Genomic DNA, 27,806 nt, shown 5'->3' with positions numbered 1-27,806 from the left:
CAGTAAAATACGAGTATCTTACCCTATTACTTATATTGTACTTAGTGCGAATTCCAAACTTTCTTCTATAGTAATCTACATTATGCTTTATTGTTGTGTTGTTGCTCACGATTTCGAGTGGATAAAAACTGACTATTTTGTGTTTACATGGCAACAGACATTAATACAGACTTTCGCATTTGTAATACAGAAAGTTTGGAACTCAGCGTTTATAAAAATGAGGATACTTACGGTCACCGCTGCTCATAAAAATGATGAAGAAGATCACGCTTAACATAACGAAAAAGGTCGTGAAGCGCTTTCGAGGACTCGAAGTGAGACTCCCGAAAGCGCGCGAAAATGTTGGTCCATGAGTCATGGTGAAACTGTAACAAAATTAAATCTATATTACATTACTAACAATAAAAATAATAGCAATATTATTCAGCTATTAATTCTGCTTTGCAAGCGCATGTTTTTTTATTATTTTCCTCCTTAACGTATATACGTATTCTCTCTTTTATTAAAAAGAAAGGCTCAATTGAATTACAATAAGGTAAACCTATACCCGTCTAGAAAAGACGTGTCGATCGGTCAAAGCCTTATCACTTGATTGACAGTCAAGGTAGTTCATCACTTCTTAAAATATATTATGCCTTTAGCCGCTTATAACATTTTTTGACAATTTATGAATAAGATTAATACTTTATTCAGATTTAATTTAGAGCGTAAATTTTACATTACTCTACTTGGAACTAAACGTTATTACGGAGATTTAAATTCATGTTAATTAAATGGAGTTATAACATTCCACAAAATGCTCAAATCCAACTCGGAATGGATTAGGGAGTTAAATGTTGGAAAAACGTTAGAGACCACAGAAACTAGTTAGTTAAATTTGCTCCTGCACACGAATTATTACAAGCTACAGGTCATATGTACGTATATCTTTGATGCCACATTACATTCAGATATGTGTACTAGCGATCCGCTCCTGCTTCGTTTGGACAAAGAATATACGTCTCATATACAAAACTATTCGTATCTATAACCATCCTGTTAATATTAAATACAGCTTACATTACTCATTAAAAATGTAGCTTTCTGTTGGCAAAAATTTTGGATTTTCGTACAGTAGCTTTGGAGCCTATTTTACAAATAAAGAAACAATCAAATATTTAATCTTTACAATATTATGTTTAATATTACATTTAATAATGATATAAATTATTGCATAACTTATTTATGTAGGTTCAAAAGCAAAAACTCTCTCTCGGTACAAAAATTCTCGTAAATATTACCTTAAACAAGGAAGTAAAAAATTTATTGATATAACAGATCAATTAAATTGAGAAGAATCAGTCAATATTTTTATGCAATTCCACGAAATTGAATTTGAGCATTTACCGCAGATGTATTAGTTCATACATTCATCGTAGTTATATTAAAATGGAAAAACCTGAAAATTGTTATTATTCTAAAGCCAATATATTTGTATATCGCTATATCTAGAAATTATCATTCCATTGTAGAAAACGACAAAAGTGCTGTTACATCGTAACCGTTAAAAATATAAAGAAATGATTTATCAAGTGTAAGACTATCCTAATTTATTAACTTTTTACTTATAGTTTTATAAACCTTCGTATATGGTTTTAATTTTTTTAAATAGATTATTCGTGTATAAAAAATATTCCTCTACATTTTTTATTTAGACGAATTGTTACTCTTTGATTCGGGCAGCGCGCGTGCTAAAATAACGTTTTGTGGTTTGGACTGGCCCTTCGTTGTCAGCGTCACACATTTATACGCGACATGGACACGAGCAAAATGCATCAAATAATATGAAAATGTTTGTTAAATGATCTTTATAATTCTAAACAATGTATAATACTTTTTTTAACGCAATACTTTGTAGTACTATATACATTGGAATTCGCGTATTCGTAGTAAAGAAAAACAAAATGTTAAAATAAAAATCGATATAGTATAATTTTTGAATAAACTTTTGAAATTACTTCAAGTTGGTATTTCTACATTGTATAACCTCGAAACCTAATTAATAGTTAGTGAGAGTTCGTGAAGCATCCTAATAAATCCTTCATATTGACACTCAACATTTTTACTTGGTATATCCTTAATCATTCTAATGTAATAAATGCGAAAGTTTTGATGGATGGATGGATGTTTGTTAGAGTTTGTAGCCTAAACTGCTGAACGTATTTCGATTAAATTTGGCTACTCACTTGTTTTTTTAATTTCACGCGGACGGAGTCGTGGGCGAAAGCTAGTACTATAATAAACTCCGTAAATCATATAATATGTACATTATATAATACCATAGGATGTACATAAAGCAATGATGACATAATGAGTGGATAATTTATGTATAACAAATGGAGGCATAATCTGATGAACACATCAATAGACAGTGAACAGCTAATTATGGTTTATAATGACCTTTCAATAAACATTTAACATGCTTACTACTTTCTCATCATAAATAAATAACTGCTTGACCTGCATTTACATGCATTACTTAAATTACTTATTTAGCGATTCCGGTAATATATTCTACAAAACAGATTACACTACATCAGATTGTTTCAAAGTATACGTGTAATATAAATAAGTGATAAATTTATTGGTGCGTTCTGAAGGGAATACTAAAAATACATTTTTTTCATCTATAGTTAATTGTGTTCGCAATACGGCGAGGACACACAAGAAATCAGCGACAAAGTGGTGACACTCAAGCTTTAGGTGATCTATAGATAGAAATATACAATTTAATATAAAAATTTGTACTTGTGAAGTAAATATCTACACAATATTATGAATAAAACTAATCTTGGTCTAGTTTATTTGCCGCCAATAAAATAATTTTCTGAATAAATTTGAATGAAACAGCGTTACCTGGTTCATTTGCATCAAAAGGAATTTTATTTCTACTTTGCAACCGTGACTATTTATTAATAGAAATGGAAATATCTTTCATTGATTCTGTTTACGGAGAGATTGGATAACAGCGTTTTAATTGATTAAGTACTTACAAACGAAAAGTTAAACTTTTTTAAGGTAAATTCAATGTAACCTAAATATAACCAACTAAACATACATTTATAATTATCTTCTATTGTAGCGAGCTATATTTATTTGCAGGTTTTTTGCTATTCAACAACATTAACAATCTACTACGACATGGTGCGTTTAAATCAACAAATTTCTACAACAAAACACAATTTAACACTCGAAGCAAAAGTAGCTTTTTAATGCAAATAATTGAAACTGTTGGATAACACCAAGTGCCTTTCCATAGCTTTATTGCGAATTTTTGATATAGTTTTTGGAATCACCAATTTTACATCGGCTCAGTACACTAACACACTATTTCCAATAAAAAAAATGTTACAGCAAACTAACAAATACCATGCTTTAGACATGTATTAGACCTTACCTAAGGTAGATCTCTTCTATATTTCGACTGGGTTTTAATGAGTATATTTGACAGAGAAGAAAGAAAAGCGCTTTGAGAGAGACTGCGGACTTAGAGGTTGTTGTTTTGAACATTAGGATTGTTATTGTTGTTATTGTTGTTGTTGTTCCTGCGAGGGGCCTGACGCGGAAAGTACATTTGCAACCTATAACAGTTTACAAGGTCATATAACGCATTGGAACAAGTTAAGTTACACGTTATCAAAGTGCATGCTCATCGATATTTCTAAAGCAATTTGTATCGATTATTTAACCACATGTTAGTCACGATATTTTCAATCAAACTGACATCCAAAGTCAAACAGAATCTGACCAACATGCAACACGCGAATGTTGTCTAGTATACAGAGATATAGCAGGCTATTTTCGTATAACTCAAGCTATTGACTGACCGAGTCCAATGCCTCGTATTATAGCAGTTGACCATAACAAAGGATATCTCGACGTCTCGTTTTATTGTCAGTGAGTTGTAACAGACATCCTGCTACGATTTGCTATTGTTGTGATGCCATTATACAAAGAATAGAAATATGATTACTTATTTCCTGACCTAAACCAACACAACTACTCTCATGAACTCCGGACTTTAAGTTCACTATTTTATAAACCGCAAGAAAACAAGTATCTCTATAATGTTTAATAGGATACAATTAAATTGTAAGGTGGAATTAATAGAAAAATTTAAAAAACATAAGTTAAATAATTGTTCACATAAAGCCAATAGAAAGCCATTGGCAATTTTTTATTTTATTTCACTCCGTCTGAAATTTTCGATTCCTATATATTAATAAAATAACATAAGATATACTGACAAAACAATTAAAGGTTACTAATATCTTAACCTATGTCTGTTTTTAATCCGCAAAATTTAGATGCAAACTGCAAAATATTGTTTCTGATATACGCCAGGTTTGACAATATGCGTACAAAATTTGTGGTGTTTTAATCAACTTCGTGCATGAATTTCTGATTTCGTTTTCCGGGAATTCACTAACTTAGCTTTTTAAAAAGAGCGACATGACATTGACTGGTAATGTTCTTATCATACTAATACTAATGTTAAACTATAAATGCGAAATTTTAGATGGATGGATGGATGGATGTTTGTTAGAGTTTGTAGTCAAAACAGCTGAACAGATTTCGATTAAATTTGGATAGATGTAGAGGATAGTCTGGAAGAACACATAGGCTACTTTTGTTTTTTCTACGCGGACGGAGACACGGGCAAAAGCTAGTAACACATAAACAGAATTGAATAAGATTGAGCTCGGGTCTATAAAAATGTAAACGTTTTGGCGCATTATGTAAAAATTTAGAAATATTACAATACCCCATGATAGATGTAACTATTTTCATAGAATTCATAACACTTCAGTGAATATTTAAGACTTTATACTCCCCCGTCGAGTGAAAATCAATATTAAATCAAGATGCGCACCATTAACATAGCGTTTTGATTTAATTTGCCTTTCTTGGACAAACAGAGCTTAGCGTAAGCTACAAAATCAATAGCATAAATGTCAGTGTTTACTTAGATCTCGTGCACAAGGTAGAATTAGAGAACTACCTTCTACAAGCAATTTGACTCTATTTTATCAAACAGACAAACTGGTAACGCGATTGGTATTAGCATAGTAATAATTCCTGATAATTCAGTCCGTCATAAGTTTGCTTGCTTCGATTAAATGTACTCGTAGTTATAATCTTTACTAATAAAATTAATGTGAAATGCACATGTTATAAGAACTTTTTTAAAACAGTAAAAAGAAACGTATTCATCACATTTTATTTATTTTCATGCGTAAAAAAATTTTTAAAAGGTATACCTCGTTCTTATGTTATATTTTACATTTTCTTTCTTATTTATTATTTATTTTCTCAGTGCTAAGTTGCACCACATAAACCTAAAGAGCAAAGTCGGAAAAATAAAATGAGATAATAAAGGTTCCATTATTTTTATACTTACATCAATCTTGTTCTCAACAACATAATATACAAAGCAAAAAACAAAGTCCTCCAGAATCTGAACGGCAAGAAACCATTGCGCCGCCTTTGACTAGGCATATTTACTAATCCTACAACAAAGATTTTAAATTCTTATTATAGTTATGATACAAAAATATAACAAATTCACATCAAAACATAATTACTACTTGCAAAAATAATAACAGAACAAAAATATCAAATCGTACTTACATTTCTAGTGGCATAAAAACATAACTAATTTTCTATTCGAAAATAATCTATTAATGATATCGAAAACCAACTTAAAAGTAATGAAAGAAAATTGAATGGCTTCCCCAACAGTTAATTAAAATAACGCGAATGAGATGTCGCAAGAGAAATATATTAGGAAAAATGTTATTCGAAAGCTAAGAGTAATGAGTCTCAATTTCAAAAGAAACAAATATGTAGACTAACGGAACTAGGTTCTTTTAAATCCTGTTATCCTAATAAAGACTGATGTTAACCAACAATTGATTTCAAGAAAAAAAAAATTATCCCCTCTTTTTAAATCCGTGTCACATACCATGTCAATTTTCGCTATTTATCAAAAACAATTCAGATGATAACATCAAAAAACAAACAACAAACATCTAACAATAAAAACATTGCAGTCCTTTTTTGTAAAGTCCAAAGGCAATAATGTGATTATAAAGACATTACATTTAGAAATGGCTGGTAACCTTAAATTGAATGATAACTTTGTCTAATCCTTAATAATATATTCCGCGTAAGTGCTGTAAAATAATATTATCACTATAATCGAGACTGACAGACAGACAGAAATATACTCGAATATACTTAATAAAACATACATAAATACGCAAATGTATTTATGTTTCTTTATTACTCGTAGGCCTAAACCAAACAAAAGAAATTTCTCTCTTCTTTAAAAAAGTAACAAACATTAATTTCATTTTAATAAAATATATTTAAGAACTACGCGTCCTTTCTGTGACATTTGTATTGTTTGATTACAATACAGAGGTCTCCAGATGTCTATAAAATTAAGAGGAATTATTCACAGAATTCGTTAACCAAATTTTATGGAACAAAAATACATTTATATGGTATCCCGTGATTGTATCATAAATATTATTTAAATTTATTCACAGATACTTTTATTGTTTAAATACCACAATGAAGCAAGTTAGACTCTTTGTGAATTATTAAAAATAACACAAGCCTATTCTTACAAATATTTTAACCTTAAAATATGTATTCTTATTGACGGTTACATATTAAAAATATTTTACCATTGTAATAAAAACGTTTCGTTACGATATTATAATGCTAAACTGTGTAAATACGTATATCTATTTAGCATAAACCAATCGTTTGAAAAACATCTAAGCATATAATATACTATGTAATTTCTCTAATGTACTGAACATTAACATACAGGTTTTATGTAAATGTAGAAGCAACAATAGATTAGAATTAGAACTATTTCCACTGACTTATTGAGAAACTTAAATTTTAAATAATATTTACAAGTGAATTTAACAAAAACAATCTATATTTCTTTTATTTTCCAAACAAATTAAGATATTTGTAGAGCTATAAATTATAAAAAATCCATAAAAAAATATTTCAAACTTCATGTTGTCTTTGTTGTGCCCAGCACTATTTCCCTCACTTCAAACATTTAATAATTAATGCTCGAACAACAGATAGGAAGTTATGTTCTTAGTCAGAAGTGCAACATGAATGTCCCATTTACAGTCTGAATTTATTAATGCGATTGGAACATTTATATTTCATATTTGCCGCAACCGTCTTGTGATACTTTACACAATTGAAAATATTTTTTTAGCTGCGATGAATTTAGAAAACCCGTCCAAACAAAGTATAAACCTTTTCGAAACGATCTAATCATCTAAACGTATCTATTCTCGGTTTACAAAGCTATCATACGCACAAAAACATGATATCTATATCTCGACTGTGGAAACCCCATGCGCCGATTAAAAATAAAATAGAGTATTTCCAAATTAATATTATTATCATATCATATCATATTATCAAGAAACATTGGGCAATATAAAAATTAAAAGGATGTTCAATTTAATAATACCAATAAATTTTACTTATTGCTATTATAAAATCTAATCTAGAGATTTGTCACAGTAAATAACTACTTGTTTCTTTGTAAGTAAAAAAAAAATATTTTGAAACTACTAATACAGTTTCGCTAGGAAACTGTGGTTTGATCTTATTACGAAACTTAGTTTGTAAATGTAATCCTGTTGGATGCAACGCACCGCACGATTTCCTTCCCGAACACATATACTAAAACTCTACCTTCAACTAAATTACATAGTTGATATAATTTACAATCTCGACACCAAAATACGAGAGTAAACGAAATTCGGAGCATAAATATTTCGAAACCTTAAATATACTTTTGACTGAAACGAACCGAGAACATTACAAAAGTTTTTCTTTCTAACAATACCAAACGTAAAATAAAAGTTCCGTAAGGTTTCCATGTTCAGAAGAACTTCCAAGGTGAATTCGGATTCTTCTCAAAAACATGTTTAAGTTCAACACTGCTACCGTTGGTTCACACTGCCGTAAAGTGATCACGAATTACGTCTTTTAACATTTCGCGAGTCATAAAAATCCTTCATTTTTAAATTGTGATGTCATTCATCAAGTAATATTACAGCGTCAAATCCAAACTTCCGTGCTGCTTTGGAACGTAGTATTTCATTACCACCCTAACAATATCAAACCTATGAGCGCTGTAGATTAAAATATGAAAATGGAGTTGAGGCGGCTTTTACGTGACTATTGAATCAATCCGTAGTAATAATGGAATACGACCCAGTACAGTGCGAAGCAGAAAATATTTCAACCTATTCCGCTTTTTAACACAATTTTTCAAACACAATGAGTGTTCTGTTACATTCAGAATGTATTTCGTCTGTACCCACAAAATGACTTTACAATTATTAACTTTTATTTACAAGTGTAGTATTTTCAAACTTAATATAAAACCTTTAATAAAATCCATTTATTATCATAATAACTGAAAATTGTTTTGTACTTTTAAAAATAGAGTTATTGGTCCTACCACAGTTTTGCAAAACGATCTTCGAAAATCACTATTTTTGACCGACTTCCCAAAAGAAGGAGGTACTCAATTCGTCGATAAGTTTTTTTTTATTTTTTTTTATGTGTCTTATAGGTAAAGCAATCCCATCATGTTACAGTAAAACATGTAATTTAATTACGTGACCGGGGTTAGTTTTTTTTAACAAATGTCACTTTGAGGTATTAATATAACAAGTCCGATGAATCCTTGCGATATTTTACCCCTAAAACATGCTAATACAATTTTTCTTTGAACCTGGCGGATGCCACATCGATATGTGGTTCGTTTCAGCGAACTATTTAGCTGATTGGGGTTCTGCGTAGAACTGAATCTTACGTAGATCAACCTCAGAGTTATATTTTCGCTTTTAATGCCTTTCGCGACACTGTGCTAAAGGTCTTACTGTCAATGTATTTTTCTCAAGGATTCAAAATTAAAAAAAAAAACGACATAAAACAAGTAATGGCGATAGCGAATCGATTTGCAACCGGTCTGTCATGTCAACACAGTGGATAATTATTGTCAACACCGTTTTCCTAACCATCTTTAACCTTCATAATAGTAGTTGATAATTACTGCTATTGTTTGTAAGCGTACAATAGTATGAAAACATCTGAAGTTAATATTCACAAAATTAATGAATAAATCGAAACGCGCTAACCATTTTTTGTAGAAATAGCTTCATCGTTCCATAAGATCTCATTCGCATTGCGGAATAAAGTTAATCAGCAAATATAGTGCATGTGCTTCAATTTAACTAAATACTAATTTCTTTAAAAATTGAATTAATGGGCAACATTGCACATGGGCCACAAATTAAATAGTTTAAATGACTACCCTTAAAAAAGGATGAGCATGTGTGCATAAATTTGCTTGGAACGAGCGAAATACTAACATAATTATCGACTAATGCACTTATATACGCGATAGCGAACATCTATATATGTTCAATGTTCGTAAAATAGAAATTGACAACCGAAAAAAAAACTCACTTTTTGATATGACTACGATTAAACCTCGCGGAGATAACAAGCAACCACTATCGCAAGATAGACCGAATAAACCGGGGAATTACCTCCCTGCATACGGCGAGGCAGACAATGACTAACATACAGGAACAATACGTACAAGACAATGAATTTTAAAGTTACCAGCTCATTGTATAAATTATTATTATTACGAGAAAAAAAACTACTTTCGCGTTAGGGCTGTTACATATTTAGAACGACAAAGTATAAAAAAAAACTTTTATTTCTTTATGAACTTAGAACAATTAATTGTGAACAAACACAAATATGAAATTATGATGATTGATTCTAAAAAAACTTGCAAACTAAAACCTCGCTTAAAATATCTACTAATAATGTTCAAAAAATTAGTTAAAGCGCACTAAAAATTTAAAATTGTAATTCAAAAATATCCACTTACTTGTTTAAAACTTAGAAATAATTCTCAAAACATTATCTATACTAATCGTCTAAGAAGCTCTTCCGTTCTCTCCAATTAGCGCTCACCGTTGATTCAAAAATATGCGGTAAACTTTTTTTCCGCTAAAATAAACGATAAAAAAATTATTATTTGTAACTGAGATTGATGATTTTGTTTAATTTTAATAAGAAAAGAATATTTAATATTTCAACTTCAACAAATTAAAAATTATTTTCAAACAAATTTTTTATGTTAAAATCACTCGAACACTTTTTATCGCATTTTTTTAAAATTCAGGTTTAGTTTAAATTATTTATTTTTAATTTATTTATTCACAAAGACACTTTTGGAAAACTTCTTACCTCAAAAATATTTAAAACGATTCGCTCTAAGTAAAGGTCGGAAGAGTTATTGATGACGTGTTGTCAACACTAGATCTGAAATGGTTCTGAGTGGCGCGAAGTCTGCTTCCCGTTAGGTCCTGAACGGAACCTGCGCAATGGCCTAGGGCAGGGGGAAGGTTGTGTGGGACGTGCCCGCGTCAGCAACGGTGCAATGGCAGCCGGTGCACTGGTATTCAGGGGTAACGTCGACGGACCCTCCCACCTTTTACAACACTAACAAGTGAGTTCTCGATGTACTCCCACAACAAAAGTGTAAAGTTCACGCAAATATCATCGAGGTGAGTACACATTACTAAAAAATTATAATCATTACGGTTTAATATTTAAAATGATCGGTATTATTGTACGAGTTGTGACCTTTGTGAAATTAATAATTATTATTTATTTTCAGCGAATAGCAATAAATCAAATGTAAATAACTAACTTTTGGCGTTTACTTTACAACTCTCGCGGGAACTGAAATGTTCCAATTCTAACTGAGATCGAAATACCTGGAATATCAAATTTAATACTTCGCGAGTAAATGTCACAAAAATGTTAAGTTATTTATGATTTTTATATAGTAATTGTTTCAGATTTCGGCCTAAACATTTTGAACGTTGTATACAATAGAAAATATGCTTACATTACATATTGTTTTACAATACTCATATTATTTGCCAGTTCTTTTCACTCGTAGGTGGTCTTAATAATTTACCAGTTAAACGAGACTTTTATTGATATGTCACCAGCAACTTGTGAACGCCGCTCGTTGTGGCCCAGACAAATTGTAAAGAGCCGACAAATCGCACATTGCACGAATTAATACACAAAGCGACGTATTATACCCTTTGTAAAGTCGTCACTTCACAGGTCATGATTTTTGTACAGCCAATAAAGAGCCAGGGGTGGCGAGCACTGATTACAGAATGATCGTTCATAACCTACCTTCACTTTACACATCAGTGGAAAATATCAAATCATTTAAACTCTACTTTTTTGGTAATGAAATGGTTTAGTACTAAGTACAAGCAGGGCCGGTTTTAGCTTTACTGGCGCCCTGGGCGAGTTAACTATGGCTCCCCAAACCTGAAAAAAGCGTCTTGTAGAGCCCTTTTATGCGTCTGCGGCATCACTTTACATCCGGCGTCCTTAGCCGTCGCCTCTCCTCACCCTGGCACCGTACTGAGTACAAGAGTAGAACTAACAAAATTCAAAAGTAATCGTAACCTTAAAATCACTACAGAAACAATTGTTACGAAAGTACGATAATATTCAATAACGTATTGTTAGAAGCGTGTATTGCGGGATAAAGGTAAACACTTTGACAGTTCTACCTTGATTTATTCACGACTTATGTAGCAGGGTTTCATTACGTTGCCTGTCGGAGCACTGTCACAGTGATCCTTCACCACCACACGTTATACAAAGTTACTGGGACTGAAATCTTCAAACTACAACAGTATCCCCACCACTTGACCTTTACTTCAATTTCACATATCTACTGCGACGTGACACTATTATCTCGATTTTTAAAAATAACGGGAGAGGGATAAGTTTATGTTTTATCCATCAGTAAGAATGTTAACAGAATAAAAACACGAACTAGAAATATTATCTGATCCCACAACTTTGTACTGCAGATAGCAAATCCTTTGCATTCTTCTCTGACTTTTCTGCGCCTATTCTCTTTTGTTTACAAAAGGCAATAAGCCATATTAAAAGTTACAAGTTTTGTTATATAAATAGCTTTAGCGCGCACCTCCGTCTGCTCGGAATTAAAAAATAAAAACGTGTTCCTCTCGACAATGTTCTACATCTACGCCAATTGTTATCGGTTCGTTATTTTATCAAGAAAAACTCAATTATTTAAGACATATCTTTAGCATTTTATACACAGAAACTCTAATAACACGACTAAAACTTTGATAGATAAATTACTTAGTATGTATCACTATCGAATAAATAAAGCATTAACACTGGTAATTAAATGTATAGTTTCAAGTGCTTTATCTTAGTGTGTGTAGGGTAAACTCTAAATGGTATCAAACACATACATAGTTCATTATTATTCTATCATTATAATATTAAATTGCCTACAACATACAAATAGACTTTATATAATTAATTATTTAACGGCTTATTCACGTCATACTTTTTTCCGGTGACGGCACCGACCAGTTTCAGACCCTGCGGCGGTCCTTCTTCAGGGCGAGGGTAAAAGATGTTGTATCGCGATCGCGTCGCGCCTCGCACTGTATGACGTGACGTGACGTGAAGTATGACGTGAGTAAGCCGTTAAATAATTAATTATAAAATGTCTCACGAAAGTTTAAATAATTTAATAGACTTTATATGTTTAAAGTATGGTTCATATTAAAAGACAAGACTAGGTTATATTGAACTTAAAATTGTTACAAGGTTTACTAAAAGGAAAATTAAATAAAATCATTTGTCTTCTTCAAGGATTATACGTAAATGACTCATACTATATGATTAAAGAAATTACATATCTCATTAACAGCTGATAACAAGTTAGTAATCGTAGATAAGTTTATATCAGCCTAGCAAACACAAACATTGAAGTTGCCCAACACTCATAATGTAAAAAACAGACGCTTCAGAAATGTCAGTTAATATGAAACTGATTAAAAAATACCTGTAACTTTTTATATCGTAACACGAACGAGTAAACGGCAAGTTATCCGAAATAGTAAAATGACCGCTGACTATAGACATGCGTTGTCTACCTTTAGTTGACGGACACGGAACGAGAGAGGGGACACACAGAAAGTTGATATTTCCCCTTTCCATGAGTCCCCTCGTCCAATATTGGATTCCTGAAATTAATATCTCCTATTCAATAAATCCAATATTTTGTAACAGCGTTGAATTTTTAGCCAACTGTTAGAATGGAAGAGTAAAATATTCACGGATATATTTATAAGGATTTTGCATTCATTGTTCTTCAGAGTATCAGTATATTATCAGTGGCGTTTTAGGTTTTTTTTTTATAATTACCCTTAACTGGAAATTACAACTACTAGTTTATAAACATACAACTTTTTTTAAATATAAACTAACTTTCGTTTTAATTTATCAATGTATAATATATTCCTTTACACTTCAGAAACAAACATTTGTAAAGCGCAATATAGCAACTGAATGTACGTCACACACAGCCATAGTAATTTCATAATGAGTGGTCATGGATTGAATGTCTACAATACAAAAATTAAAACAGCACCCCAGCTTTAACGAGAACAGAAAGGGTGACCACGGTCATATAACAAAAGGGTTTGAGGGGTGAGATTATTGCTATCAGAATGTATTATGAGTCGGGGCGTTAAAGACCTGCAAAACATTATTTTGTCACGGTTTCGCGTCTCGCCGCAACATGGGCGTTCTCAGGTCGGGAAAATTAAAAGGGTAAATCGGTAGAGGTAGACCTAGAAAGGGATGTATGGATTGCTTGAAAGGTGCTATGATCAAAAAGAGAGTGATGGCTGAGATGACGTATGATAGAGTTATGTAAAAGACAAAAACCTGACGCGCCGACCTTACGGGAGTAGGATAAGAAGGAAGATGATAATGATGATGAGGTTAACATTAGTTTTCTTATCGAAATAACTTTTAATGTGTATTTTTCTATAAGTTATGAAGCATTCAGTAAAGTGACGATCGGTAAAAATATATAAAGATATAGTAAAACCCTGAGCAAAGGGATAAGGTTTCTCTGAACAAAATTTTAGGACATCTACTTATTAGAGAGTTAGCTCACAGATACACCCTCACCTCATAAGTCCCCGACGAGGGGCTCCAGTCTACCCTAAGTTAGGGGTGGCTAGGCCTAAATCAAACATGATGGTCCAATGCGAATCGAAGTAACAAGTTATTTAAATAAAATAAACAGGCTCTAATAAAACTAACACTGTAAATTTAAGCAATGTAAAAAAATTGAAATTAAAATAAAGAAACTGTTTAACATACACTATTTTACTGTTTATGTTAAAAAAGGAAAAAAGTAGACATTTAACAAAACACTAAAATTAACAAGAAAGTAACTATCGATCTGAAGGAAATAAGTCGAGTAATAATATGGAAATACGTTGGAGAAGGCCTTCGCCGACTAGCAAATAGATAGCTGGGAAAATAATTTGATAAAACTTTGTATCAATCATGTGTTCTTTCTCAATTCTGAATGAAAAGCAGTATTATTTTTTATTACATTTACGTATTTTCCTCACTTAGCGTGAGTCAATCATGATAATTATTTCTTACGTATTGGAAATATATATCACGGCAAATAGCAACTTATCAATATGATAAAATTAACACAATCATTCGAATGTGTGTGTGTTAGTATTTGCCCTACTAAAAAATAAAATCGTGGTTACACTTATCTTGAAACAATTCAACGTGTGTTACCAATTATGAAAGAAAAATGAGTTTTTAGGAGTCAAAGACTTGAAAACGAATCGGTAAAAGGCTGTGACCAATCGAAACGTTGAAAATCCCATCTTACATGGACATCTTAAATGTATATCAAATTTGTTACACTTAACCTAAACGCTATTATGGCCATACTTTGATATCATGTTAGTAATAAAATGTCTATTATATTAGTAAAGGGTAAAAACTTATAAGTAACAACTTAAATCTCAGGATTGCAGATCTATGGAAACTTAAAAAAGTTCTCGTATATTAACATGTAACCCGTTCTCTTTAAAAGCAATTTTTTTTAAGCCAATTCAATCATTATCTATGTTTATTATTGTTTTTAAAAAAATCCAATGAGGTAGAAGACAAAACAGAAATAAAAAAAATCGCATATTTGCTTGGTGCAAATAATTCCATAAAATTTTAACACCCTTATAAAATCATTACTAAATGTTTAATGGTAAATACTAAAAGAATATCGAGATACGTGTATTCTCATAATCAAATTCAGTTAACAACAGAAAAAAAAATACAATACAAACTTACAGCGCCCCATCGAACAACGTATTTTCCACTTGAGTTATTCGCAAGTAACCTATGCAAGTAACCTCCTAAGCAAGTAACCGAGAGAATTTATTTTTTAAAATTTAAACAACTATTTACAGTGCTTGGTCGCAATATAATTATACCTTGTTGAATATTATCATCATTACCCTCAGGAGTAAAAAATAAATGAAATTCATCATTTTACGATTGAAATACAGTCAAATACTTTACGTTGTGTACCGTACATACATATTCATTAATATATATTTTTTTAAACAATCAACTCATCACATTTATTTTAATTATCCTTATAGGATTATTTCAACGTATTATTTGAAATCATATTCATTTTTAAGAAATGTTAATATATTTTGCGCATTGACCATGTTGATATAAATTGATTAACATTAGTAGAATATAAATGGAACGATAAATTTGTGTAATATAAATGCAAATTACACTGAATTAAACTTATTTTGTTCACGAAAATAAATATAAATAAATTTAAAACTTACCTGTTTCATGAAAATAAACAATCACATCGAGTAACACGCAGCACACTTTGTATAAACACTTTTAAATCAATTTCATAATTCTTTCGTATCAGAGTCCAATGTTTTAAAATTCAATTGAATTTAAAAAAAACTATTACCAAACAGAAATTTTAATGTTTTTGACACTTCAATTTCCTAGTAAAACGGGCAACAATCCCCCACCAAGCCTAGCGGTGAACTGCTTTACCGACCGTACTTATGTTTTCATGTCATGGTTGCCGCAATATAATTTTCTTTCTTCTTAACATCTAATATAACAAACGTTTACGTTTTAAGATGGTTAAAAGTGATGTAATAAATAAATAAACCATGCCCTGGTTTATGTGCAACAAACAAATTTAGTAAAACCGATCCATAAACGTTTGAAGTATTAAATGCTCTGACTACAGATTATGCTTTTCACTTTTACATGCATGTTCGAAAAGGCTCTAAAAAAGTTTAAAATCACACAGAGGTCTTATATAACATTATGTTTGGTAATTACTGTTCACGTATTGTTTAAGGAATTCTACTGGCAACACTTACATTAAAAAAAATCTTTTACTTACCGTATGTCTGTATGCATGCCTTATGTATTTAATAAATATGCTATGCCTAGTACATCTATATGTAAAACATTATTGCACAATGACATATATTTTTATTTCTTAAATTTCATATAAATTGTAAAAACAAAGCCCTTTCATTTCAATTGTAATGATATATAAAAAATGTGTATACTAAAACACTTAGCATAACGTAACAGTTCATTTGTTACTTATTGTTTTGATATGAAAATTTATAACTGATTTTCTAAGAATTAATTCATACGGATTTACCGAAATATAACATTACCGCAAATGAATATAGCGCCATCTCTTGGTGTAATGTACAAAGGTTAACACAACTTTTTCATGCCATTTTAATTGTTGTTATTTCACATAGATGGCAGCATTACTAAATATAGTTAAGGACTGAAGCTTCAATAATTCGCGTAGCACTGATAAAAATCAGTAATATTCAAAACCATCATATGTGAAACCTATAAAATCGTCACCGATCCCACATTCGGAATACGGATTACTCCACAACCACTCCATACCTTTAGAAGATGAGTAAAATCTTTTCTCGATGCTTGGCTCTATAATATATGAAAGTGGAGGGCCGGTGGTTTTAGGTTTTAGCGTTTTTTATGGAAACATATTATTCCTTTATCAGAAACACAAAACACGTTGCAATAAAATGATATACCTATCCTCTTTCGGGTTCTATAACTAAATGTTGTCCACGACGACGAAATCGCCATTGCTGTGCTAGTAAAAAGTACGACTTTTTCCTATCCCTTTTTCTTATCCTTAGTCCTACTTGGGAAAGAAATTAAAATTAAACTAAATACATAAAAACACATACAAAAGAAATAACAACAGGAACTAGGATTTAGTATATAAAATAGTCTCACTAATATTATAGATGTGAAAGTTTAGATGGATGGATGAAAGGATGGATGTTTGTTATAGTTTGTACCCTAAACGGCTTAACGGATCTGGATGCAATTTGGCATAGATCTAGAGCATAGTCTGGAAGAACACATAGGCTACTTACTTATTTTTGTTTTTTTTTTTAATTCCACGCGGACGGAGTCGAGGGCGAAGGCTAGTAATAATATATAGATGATGCAATCTTGGGAGTTCAATTTTATTTATATTTATTTATTAGTTATAGATAATTACAAAGTACTCAAAGAAGTGCAATCAGAGCAATCGATACATGTAAATAATAAACGAGCCACTTTTTCATCTGAAGTTGTGTAGGTATGAGCAATGCTAACTCTAATCTTTAGGTTTCAATAAAAATACTTGTGCTAACTCATGTCTTGATTGCATGATTGTGGTCACTAAAGTGTCATTGTTAAAACAGGGCATTACTATAGGAAAAGCGGGAAAAGTAACCTATACCTTCAATAAATCATGTCAAAATTTGTATATGCCTAGAGGCATAGATGGCGTGTTTCTAAATAATTAACCTGTTATAGGTTTTCTGGCTATCTGATCGTATAAATTATGCTTAAAAATAAAGAGTATGTTTTTCATTTAGGTGAAACGAAATGAATTTACATGTCGAATTCTCATACAGAAGAACACACGTAATTGCCCTATCGTATAATGTTCTAATAAATAGAGAATATGGGAAAGTGAATTACCTACATAAATTATCAAATATGAGACAAATAGTTCAATGTCGTATCTTATTTACTTAACACTGAACCCCCTCTATACAAACATTGAGTATATTTATAACAAGTCTAATCATTATTATACATAAACAACGTACTCAGTAGGTGATAAAACAAGTTGACATTATACAAAGTGTTCATTATCGTACAATACCTCAGACTTGCGTTGCGTTGCACGTCCATATCTGAATAATGCCGTGTTTAAAAATATTAACAAACATCTCCAGTTATAAAATACCACGGGATTTTCTTGATAAAATAATCCCAGTTCTGGCAAAAGCAGTAAAGAAAGAAGATGCTGTAAGTATGCATACATTACCTATGAATAATTGCCAGCACTTTGTGATGTTTTCCTATCACATTTTTAATAACAAAGTTGATTCTAATTTCGTATTTATTTTGTTATAGAAATTCGTATGTGTAATAATAGGCGATTGTCAAATGTCGTTCGGCGGTGAAACGTCTGTACCAAGTGCTATTGCTACGTTAGAATCGATTGGTAATCTCGGTCCGCAAGAAAACAAAGAAATAGTAAGAGAATTGACGAAATTCTTAGAAAAAGAAATTAAAGTGAAACCTGACAGGTAAGTTAATAAAATAATCAGTAATTCGTTAGAACTTTGAATTCTGTTATTATTAACGTGTTCCTTTGCAGATTTTTCTTAACCTTTTATGATTTACTTCCATACAACGTCGCTAAAGGAGGTATCACTATTGAAGAAACGGGGCCGTGATAACATCGTCCAAGCAAGTTGTACGTTGATATTTAATATTGATATGTCTGCCGAACGTAATAAAATGATATAATCCTTATCTTTCTACTCACTTTATAAGTTTTTAGATATTTAACCTAACTACGTACATATTATTGCATACTTTGGCATTTAACTACTCAATCAATGAATTTGAATAGTCATCGATCGACTACGTAAATTTTCGAAATCATGCGATTTTAGTCGCTAAGTGACTTTCGCAGTACAATGTCGATAATATATGATAATGGTGTGCTTACAGTCCACACGATACTCGCAATGAATTAAACAATAATATCTGTAATTTGCGTAGCTTTTTGTACGAAGACCCTTAATTGTAGGAACAAAAACTCTAACAGACTTGGTTAATTTAAGAAAAGATATTTTCATGCAATTATGCTTTTTTTCAAAAGATAAACGATTTTCTTACTTCGACTAATAATTTCATTGCGAAAGAGAGAATTCAACCAATTTTACTTTGCATTTTTTGAAAAAACCTATAAACACTCAAACTCCTTATAATTATATTTATCACCATAAAGTTACAAATAATTTATTCCGTCAGATAAAAGTCATCTAGTTGTCAAAAATGAGTTAAGTTTCAGTTTTGGTTTATTTAACATATGTGTCAAAAAATATTATCATTCAGGTCTACCTTGGACCTGATATGATTAAGAGAAAAATGCAAGCAAACGCATCTAATGATGATGTCTAGTCTACAATGGTAGGCTACCAACGCAATGACAGCCTCACTCATAGTCAGAAGTTTGCCGTTGGATGCTTCACTGGCATCCTAACACGCTTGATCACACAACCTGTGGACATCATCAAATTAAGAACTCAATTACAAAAAAGACGACATCTCAAACACCTTAACATGTTCGAAATGAGTAGGAAAATTTTAAGGGAAGAAGGCTTCAGAGCTTTTTTTCATGGTCATAATATTGGACAGGTATTTCAGTAACAATAATTTTTTGATGTTTTATATTAGACTTGCTTATGTGGCTTTTATAGTCTTAGGATAGCATCTAAGTTAACAGATTCGAAAGTGAACTTGATCTAAGTGGTTACCATATTTTATCAGATTAAATTCGATTGTTTTGATTCACTGCACATTTCTTTAACACATTTTGTGTACCATCGTAAGATATTCCGGACCGTCATAAAGTTTGTAAGACACTGTAGGAATTGTTATATTTTAAAACAATTTCTAGGTTCATTCTATCCTATCTGTGTGCACCCAGTTCTTCATATATGAATTAACCTCAAAACAAGTTGTTAATTCGAATATAGATCAAAAACATATGTAAGTATATAATTAACTAGACTTTATTTATTTCTATATACTTTGGAAAAAAATTAAATCGATTTTAGGACACAGTTTTTTTTTTTTTGATAAAAAGTTTTCACAGGCGCTTTCTGTTACATTTTGGCTTTGTGATAGATTTCTATTTTACTAAAATTTCACTTTGAATAGTATATTTATAACAGGATTTTTTGTGTTTTGCTTGATAACATTGATACAGGCGTTTTATAACTTAAGAGTCTCCCTGTCTTAAGTTTAAAGTTTAAAGATTCTGACGTAAAATAGACTATATTTTCAAAATACATATATATTTCACTAATTTATTAGACCCAAATTGTTGTTCTTCTGTGGTATAATCGCCGGCTGCTGTTCTGGCACTGTCGCTTTGCCTCTAGAGGTGATCAGAGTAAGACAAATGATAGCCAAAGAACAATATAAGGGACTACTTAACGGCGCAAAGGCCGTCTACAAAGCTGGTGGCATTCTTGCTTTTTATGAAGGCCTTTCTGCTTCTCTTATACAAGTAAGTTGTTTTTAGTAAGAACATACGAGTAAATATATATTTTAAGATAGGTTTGACATGATTATTGTCAGCATTATTGCTGTTTAAATTTGATTACCGTTCAAAAGACTCGAACATTTTGAGTCCCCTATTATACGTTCTACGTTCCAAATTAGCTCTGAAGAGTTATGTTACCATCTTTGGATTTTATTTTCAGTACGGACCAGCCGTTGGATTGTCGTTTTCTGTGTTTCGCTTTATGCAACCACTACTATTAAGAAAAATGGCTCATCGTCGTGATTGTACCGATGCACTCACTACTGAATATAAGCCTTCCCATGTCGTAGTCGCAAGCATGATAGCTGGATCCACAGCAGGGTTTGTTTCAAAAACGGCTACGTATCCACTGGACCTAGTGAAACGGAGGTTGCAAATCGGAGTGAGTTACGTTACACATAAGTTCGCTATTTATAGTTACGTCTATTATTTATAATTAGCTATTGACCACGACTACATAACCGTCGGGAACCTAGCATTTTGGGGATGTACTGTATCCCATGTCATGAACCATTTCAGAATTATGGAGTAAACATGAAAAAACCAAATTAATGTATCTGACGGGAACCGTAACTATTTCGGGGGATTAATTTCTTCTTCATTTACTCAACAACCTATGAAACAAACAATAGCATTTCCAATTCTAAAAAAAGTTTTACTGCTGATTATTTAGGCGTAATCTAGCCACATAAATTTCTCTTCTCATGTTCATCGTTCATCACCCTTCCTTAGACTTTTAGAATTGGCCAATACCACTAAAAACAGTCAAATTTAATTTAACCTGTATATCAAATGCTTTAAAATATGTTTCAGACTCACAAGGTAGATGAAAGGTTCGCCACCAGTACGTCCCGAAATCTCGTGCGATGTAAAAATTTTTTTACATGCATTGAAAATATAGTTAAAAGGGAGGGCTTCAGGGGACTATTTCAAGGTTGGCTAGTTACAGTTCTTAAATCTCAATTAACAAGTATTGTAGCATTTACAACTTACGAATGTTTATGTTATGTTGTTAGGGAATTCAACAAAACTGTCGTTTGATTATTTTTAGACATATTTGGATTTTATCATATATCAATATATGGTCTAATGTTAATGTCTAGTATAATGTTGTATTTAAAATATAGCCTGTTTATGAAAAAAACTTATTAATAAATATTTAAACAACCGCAACTTTGCTGACTTTTTCATTAAATGATTGTTTTTTGGGAGTTTATCTTGAACGTTCCATAGTGATTTATAGTGAATTTTACATTTATTTACTATGACGATCGAAGAAGTCGTCCGAGCCCGAAAGTGGGGATGATGACTACGACGAAAGTTTATAAAAAATGATAAGATGTGAATTAGACGTACATAGATATAATTATCTTATGTGATCTTAATTATTTTTTTGCGCCACTCATTGTAACAATAATTAAAAGTCATCAGTATTCAAAGTATTATTGAGGTGTTCTACATCCACAATGCCTTTGATTCGCCCCTTAAGAATCATCCTGTATAATCCATATTGGATGTATTATAGTTTTACGAGCTTAACTGCTCACAGTATAAATTATTAGTTTATAATTTGATTAAAAAAAGCGTTAGAATTTAACATTCATTTATTTTGTCTTTGGTTCTTACATATAAAAAATAACGGTAACATTTCATCTATATTAATAAGTGGGTTTTTATCTGCACTGGTGGGTATACTGTACACAGTTGTAAGTACGACGAGGTCTTGGCTTGTACTTAAAATAAAACCTGAGAAAAAAATAATACATTTTAGAAGATAGAGATAAAGGAGCAACGGGATAATTCGGAAAATGCGCAGATGTTAAAATATGTCGTTATAAATTGTGCATGATAATATTATATTTTTTTGGTCCATTAAAGAGGAAAGGGAATTAGCCAGTATTGATGAATGTGATATCTTTAGTTAATGTAAATGGTTGTTTTTTTGGAAGTGAATTGTCAATTTGCCTTGAAGAGGCAGATTCTCGGGGTTTGAGGTGGCCGAGCGCAGATGGCGCTTAACCTGAACCTTGTTTATAAGTAACTAAGCTCGAGAGCTCCCTCAGGAGCCTCGGCACGTGTCGTTATTCGTTATTATTACCTAATCCTAATCTAGTATGTAATGGGAATCAGTGCCAGCCGTGCGACAGCGACTCGCTCTCCCATCCGTGATGCTCCTCATGGTGGTCGTGCACCGGGACGAACACCTGCTTCTCCACCTCCACCTTCTTGATGACGGGTACAGGTACGTGCTGCACCACGGGCACAGGCACGTGCTTGTAAATCGGCACCTCCTTAATCACGGGCACCTCCTTGATGACCGGCACATGCACTGGTACATGCACTTTAGACACGTGGTGATGGTGGATCGTGTGGATTTTGTACGGCACGTGGATCGTAACGTGCTTGTGGCTGTTGAACAAAATTTATTTAATTACAAAAATGTCAATCTTCCCATTCTTTTTGAAAGAAACAATACAATAATGTTCTTATACATGTTCTGGGATAGTTTAAATTCCCAGTTTATAAAGAGCACCATAAGTTTAAATGTGTTAGTCTTTGTGCACGGAATATACGTAATGTAAATAAAAGATTTAATAAGATATGACACACTGAACTGGTACTAAATTATCTGTTACACGATCATCAAGATCAGTTGCTGTAATGATGTTATGATTATATAAGCCAATGTAGTGTGTAACTGGTTGCAAATTACTTCACGTTTAATGTGTGTAATTTGCCCCAATGACGTTATCGAATATCACCGTCAGTTTCATTTAATAACTATCTCCAGAAATTATAAGTATGAACACTTTTAATACTAGATGCACTCGACTATTTTACCTCGCCTTACACAATGATGAAAAGTCTTAAATGACAACTTTCCTTTATGCTTCTGCTTTTATGGTATTTTTCTGTAATTTTCTGTACAAGAATAATGGTGAAAGAAACAATATAATAGCGGTACCTCTGTAACGATAGAATGTTTATTTTGATAACGTAACTATATTACTTAGACAAGTATGCTATTACAATGATTACATGATTTATGTGAACCTCATGGCATATCATTCGAGGAAACCTGACATTTCCTTCACATTATCGACGCAGTGAAAGTCATCGCAATTTATTCGCAGAACGACCGTGACTGGCCATACATTGTCGTTGGCTAGGTCGCTCATGGGATATTCAAAAACGAATAAAGTAATCGCTACTTAACTATGGGTTTATACTATCGATAAACTTGTTAAACTTATTTGTATATTTCACAGTAAACACCTGTAGGAAAAAAGTTTATTTTTTTATTGAAGAGAAAGCTATTTACCAACGGGTTTTAGTCACTAGTCCGAATCCGCAGTTACTTAGTTTTAATTACTTGCTTCATGCAATTAATTAAAAAAAAAATACTTAAAATATGTAGCATTGAAAACAGTTATTAGTCAAAAATGTGCAGAACAATTTGCATTTCATTATTCAAATGAAGATATCGTCAAGAAATATTCGTGTTCCATAAATAATAATATGTGAAAGGATTATTTCGTATAAATACAAGGAAATTAATCTACATTCAAACTCTACATGTTAATTGTATAAGCTATTTTACACGTTAAAATTGTCAGTAATTAAATCAAAAATTATAACATAAGCTATCGCTAAAAGAACGTGTATAAAACACGGCATATAAACGTTAATTGACATGAACAAAAAGTACCTTATTTTTTAAACCAAAACTATCATAACAAGTTTAATTGTTACGTCGTTAACGTTGCAGTTACATAGGCCTACTTTCGTCCATCCAGTTCGAGAATTTGATACGGGCGATTCCAATTAATCCCACTTACATAACAATATGTAACAAATACGATCGCAGTTTTGTTTCACGCAGTAAATCTGACATTTGAAGGAAAGTGGTACACGTCCGTTTATATCGGAAGTCTCGACATCAGTGTGTACCAACGCTTGATCGAATTGTACAGCTTCCTAGTTTCGACTCTAGGTTCAATTCCTGTACTTACTTGTAGTTATACATAATTTTTAAATGAGATTCATTAATTGGTACAAAAAGCGTTTTATTTTTTATTTCAGCTTAGTTTGTTCGTTATAAATTACTATTTTAGACATCTTAGATAAGAAGAATAACACTATTATTCGTTAGATAATTTGAAACTAGGCTTCCTTGAGTATCCATTACTCAAGAACATTTCTGCTTGGTCTTTTTTACCAACATTGTTATAGCATTATTCAGCTCACATTTATGTAAGTGTGCATTTTAAACAGATCGTAAACGGTGCATATTAAGAACGCGTACGCATCGTTTAAATTGCGACAACTCTTGTTTTTAATCTGCATTCGCAATACTTACGCTTTTGGTTACGTAAAAGTCTAACAGAGGCGGTAGGCATAAATAGCCATGTAGAGCCTTTCACCTGGAGGACCATGGTAACAGGCGGAGAAAGGTATTATTGGAATATAATAAATTTAAAAATATGAAAATGATCCTTGAATTAACAACGTAAATTATACATAATATAAAAGGAAATATATATACGTTAATTTATTATATTTACAGTTACAATTACTGATCTCACGCAGGTGAGTGGCACTGAAAGTGATAACAAAGCATTTAAATGAGTCCTTAGTTGTACTTTTGACTTTCTTGATAATTATGAATAATACAAATTCACAAAGGCCTTAATTTTGTACTTCCTGTAATTCTGTATTTCTCACGGCTTTTTCCGGAAGGCAATATAATACATGCATTATAAGTTTGTGTCTCCCACGGTATACTAGAATGACAAGGGTCAGAACAAACTGTGTAACCACTATTATACGTGAGATATCTTAATCATTTGATAGTTGATTGTTAAAATGTAACATCTACAAAAATACTATGATTTGATTATCAAGAAAGGGGCACAAGAAAATAAAAAACCTATTTATATTTAATAAATGCTATTGATGTAAATCTCAAAACTGTATCTAAAACAATGATGAATTAAAATTGCTAGGGTCATCATAAATGTACCTAAAAGTCCTCTATTAGGTCTAGGTCTAGATATGAAGTAGTTTGTCTACTAGGTAGCCACCTAATTCTACACCCGATATATATTATAACCGAAAACTTGTGTTTACATCTGTCGATAACTTTAAAATGTTTTAATTTACAGATAATTAATAAGAGGTACGCAGTCTTCGCAAAAAATTAAATAGAAAGTTGCACGTTTATAGAAATAAAATAATACTAAGCGATACTATAATAAAAAGTAATGCCGCAAAAAGCACTGAAGGTATAAATGAAAGCATAAAATGCGGATGTTTGTTCTCAACAAGTCAGACACGCGACAAACACTCCCTTTAATTTCTAGAAAGCTTTTATATTAATTCATATTACATTCTATGAGTACCTTAACCTTCATAACGACAATAATTACTTAACGTAGTTAACACTGTTTTTTTGTTTAAATCTGCATGTTAAATATTCACATAACAATAAAGATAATCACGCGTTTTTTAAAACACTTTCGAGCTAATAATTTTTCTCATCTCTCAAGTATGTCAGCGTTTGGTATAATATGCCAGTGTTTTAATTAAATAAACTACTTTAATAACCCAATATAATCGTTTCGGTAGATCACTTTGTTAAAATTAATTATAATGTGTACTAACTGCTAAAAAATTCAATGGCGCAATTATAAAAGATATTAAATAAAATCGTGTGTTCATAACTTAATAAAAAATTATGAAAACAAACAAGTTTAAAGAAAACAACACAGGGTAATTGGAATTGGTTAAATTCCGCCTTATTAGTTCTAATGATATAGTGTTAGTACTTACTGTCCGTAACCTCCAGGAGTGGGCACTGCAACTGCAACGGCAATCACGACGGCGAGAAGCTACAAATAAAAAGAACATTTAGTACTTAAATTATTGTTTTTTTTTCAATCTAGATATTGTTAACCTATAGTTAAGGCATCGATAGAGTTACAGGAAGAAAATTATTATTGTATTTATCTTTGAAACCAAGGAATTATATAATTAATAACTAAAAAAGTAAGTCCTTCAAATTAATTTAATTAGATGTAAACCAAAGTAATAACATTGTATTAAATAATTATTATTCTTATCAAATTAATTTATTTGTATAAGGAATGTACTTTAAAGGGAATGTATAACATAATATTGTATGTAGACTTACAGCGAGTTTTGCGTACATCTTGCTTTGTTTTGCTGGACTGACTGTGGTACAGTAAACCTGCTGAGTCTTGCTGGCTTTCTACTCAGTCTGAACCTTCCACAAGCTTATATATGCGCCGATCGTATGTCCGAGAATTACATAATACTGCCCCTTAGTTCATCCCTACTAACCCGTTTTACCCGACCAAATTGAAAAGGTGGGAGATATTGGAGCATCGAATGTAGAAAGGTACCGTGATCAAACTGGTGGGGCTGTTCAGCGGCGGAGGATCTAGTAACGTCGTTCATAAGTTTATACGGACATGTCTACAGAAGGTTACAACTTAAACGTTGTGTTGAAATCAACAAAGTGCAATCAAAGAATTTCATCGGTTGGAAGATTTTGAAGTCAATTAAGGTATTTATGTGTCTGGTAAATTATTTATTTTAGTTAAAAATGCCGCAAACCATGCACCTTTTTAATCTAAACAAACAATTTGAAGAACAACAGATAGTTGTTTAAAAACATTTTTTTTTTTCAACTTAGGCTTGGAATTTTATTCGTTTTATATTTATATAGAGGGCATTTTATTGCAGTGCGATTTTTAAAATTCTGTTATTTGCCTTATAACGCTTTGCGAATTTAATTTTTACTGACTGCATAGCAAGCGTTATTTTCTTCGTTATAAATCGTTTTTACACAATTATACACTTAATTTGAAGCGTTTACAGCCTACTGATTGTTGCTATTCGCTAACTCGCCAAACACTCCTAATACAGTGACGTCATGGGGCATGTTTGCACTACCAAATAAAATTACTTTGCTTGCTGTACATACAAGGTCACGAATAAGTATGACCAGAAATCTGCTGTATTA

At 31.7% G+C, this 27,806-nt stretch overlaps 4 protein-coding genes across 6 annotated transcripts in view; 2 read left to right on the top strand and 2 right to left on the bottom strand.

Annotated features, from left to right (window-relative positions):
• LOC106110226 (alpha-1,3-mannosyl-glycoprotein 4-beta-N-acetylglucosaminyltransferase A-like) overlaps nucleotides 1-16,324 on the bottom strand; it is a 50,908-nt gene extending 34,584 nt beyond the window's left edge. Inside the window, exons 1-3 of one of the 3 annotated variants that reach the window (XM_013291964.1) lie at nucleotides 15,891-16,324; nucleotides 15,376-15,424; nucleotides 232-365 (exon numbers count right to left, since the gene is read on the bottom strand). In XM_013291964.1, the coding sequence (XP_013147418.1) occupies nucleotides 232-358 (127 nt within the window). In that variant the 5' untranslated portion in view covers nucleotides 359-365; nucleotides 15,376-15,424; nucleotides 15,891-16,324. Of the gene's footprint in view, nucleotides 1-231; nucleotides 366-10,368; nucleotides 10,462-15,375; nucleotides 15,425-15,890 lie in introns of those variants that run through there. The other 2 variants (XM_013291963.1, XM_013291965.1) reach the window with 2 other exon arrangements.
• A 1,937-nt stretch (nucleotides 16,325-18,261) lies between these two features.
• On the top strand, nucleotides 18,262-18,954 carry LOC106110283 (macrophage migration inhibitory factor-like). Its single transcript, XM_013292048.1, has 3 exons — nucleotides 18,262-18,441; nucleotides 18,550-18,725; nucleotides 18,797-18,954. Exons 1-3 carry the CDS (start codon nucleotides 18,334-18,336, stop codon nucleotides 18,873-18,875), a joined length of 363 nt encoding a protein of 120 aa, XP_013147502.1. The 5' UTR covers nucleotides 18,262-18,333; the 3' UTR covers nucleotides 18,876-18,954.
• A 119-nt stretch (nucleotides 18,955-19,073) lies between these two features.
• On the top strand, nucleotides 19,074-21,929 carry LOC106110282 (mitochondrial thiamine pyrophosphate carrier-like). Its single transcript, XM_013292046.1, has 5 exons — nucleotides 19,074-19,845; nucleotides 20,108-20,199; nucleotides 20,527-20,722; nucleotides 20,919-21,140; nucleotides 21,572-21,929. The coding sequence occupies exons 1-5, from the start codon at nucleotides 19,615-19,617 to the stop codon at nucleotides 21,797-21,799; spliced, it is 969 nt and encodes a 322-aa protein (XP_013147500.1). The 5' UTR covers nucleotides 19,074-19,614; the 3' UTR covers nucleotides 21,800-21,929.
• A 415-nt stretch (nucleotides 21,930-22,344) lies between these two features.
• On the bottom strand, nucleotides 22,345-27,008 carry LOC106110237. The gene is made up of 4 exons (XM_013291981.1): nucleotides 26,952-27,008; nucleotides 26,591-26,649; nucleotides 22,857-23,167; nucleotides 22,345-22,504 (listed from the first exon to the last, which is right to left on the bottom strand). Exons 1-3 carry the CDS (start codon nucleotides 26,967-26,969, stop codon nucleotides 22,885-22,887), a joined length of 360 nt encoding a protein of 119 aa, XP_013147435.1. The 5' UTR covers nucleotides 26,970-27,008; the 3' UTR covers nucleotides 22,345-22,504; nucleotides 22,857-22,884.
• Nucleotides 27,009-27,806: the final 798 nt, after the last annotated feature.

This window comes from Papilio polytes, unplaced genomic scaffold, assembly GCF_000836215.1.
Source record: "Papilio polytes unplaced genomic scaffold, Ppol_1.0 DF820711.1, whole genome shotgun sequence".
NCBI classification, from domain to species: domain Eukaryota; kingdom Metazoa; phylum Arthropoda; class Insecta; order Lepidoptera; family Papilionidae; genus Papilio; species Papilio polytes.
Note: the sequence above shows the minus strand (reverse complement) of the source record. Positions and strands in the feature narration are given on the sequence as shown.

What these genes read in the sequence shown, in the direction of transcription:
- LOC106110237 (XM_013291981.1), bottom strand. An exon ending in ACTCCTGGAGGTTACGGACA is followed by an intron (nt 23,168 to 26,590) that starts GTAAGTACTAAC and finishes TTTGTTCAACAG; the next exon opens with CCACAAGCACGTTACGATCC.
- LOC106110282 (XM_013292046.1), top strand. Translation starts at nt 19,615, where the DNA reads ATGGTAGGCTACCAACGCAATGACAGCCTCACTCATAGTCAGAAGTTT. An exon ending in AATATAGATCAAAAACATAT is followed by an intron (nt 20,200 to 20,526) that starts GTAAGTATATAA and finishes CTAATTTATTAG; the next exon opens with ACCCAAATTGTTGTTCTTCT. An exon ending in AACGGAGGTTGCAAATCGGA is followed by an intron (nt 21,141 to 21,571) that starts GTGAGTTACGTT and finishes AATATGTTTCAG; the next exon opens with ACTCACAAGGTAGATGAAAG.
- LOC106110283 (XM_013292048.1), top strand. Translation starts at nt 18,334, where the DNA reads ATGCCGTGTTTAAAAATATTAACAAACATCTCCAGTTATAAAATACCA. An exon ending in CAGTAAAGAAAGAAGATGCT is followed by an intron (nt 18,442 to 18,549) that starts GTAAGTATGCAT and finishes ATTTTGTTATAG; the next exon opens with AAATTCGTATGTGTAATAAT. An exon ending in ATTAAAGTGAAACCTGACAG is followed by an intron (nt 18,726 to 18,796) that starts GTAAGTTAATAA and finishes GTTCCTTTGCAG; the next exon opens with ATTTTTCTTAACCTTTTATG.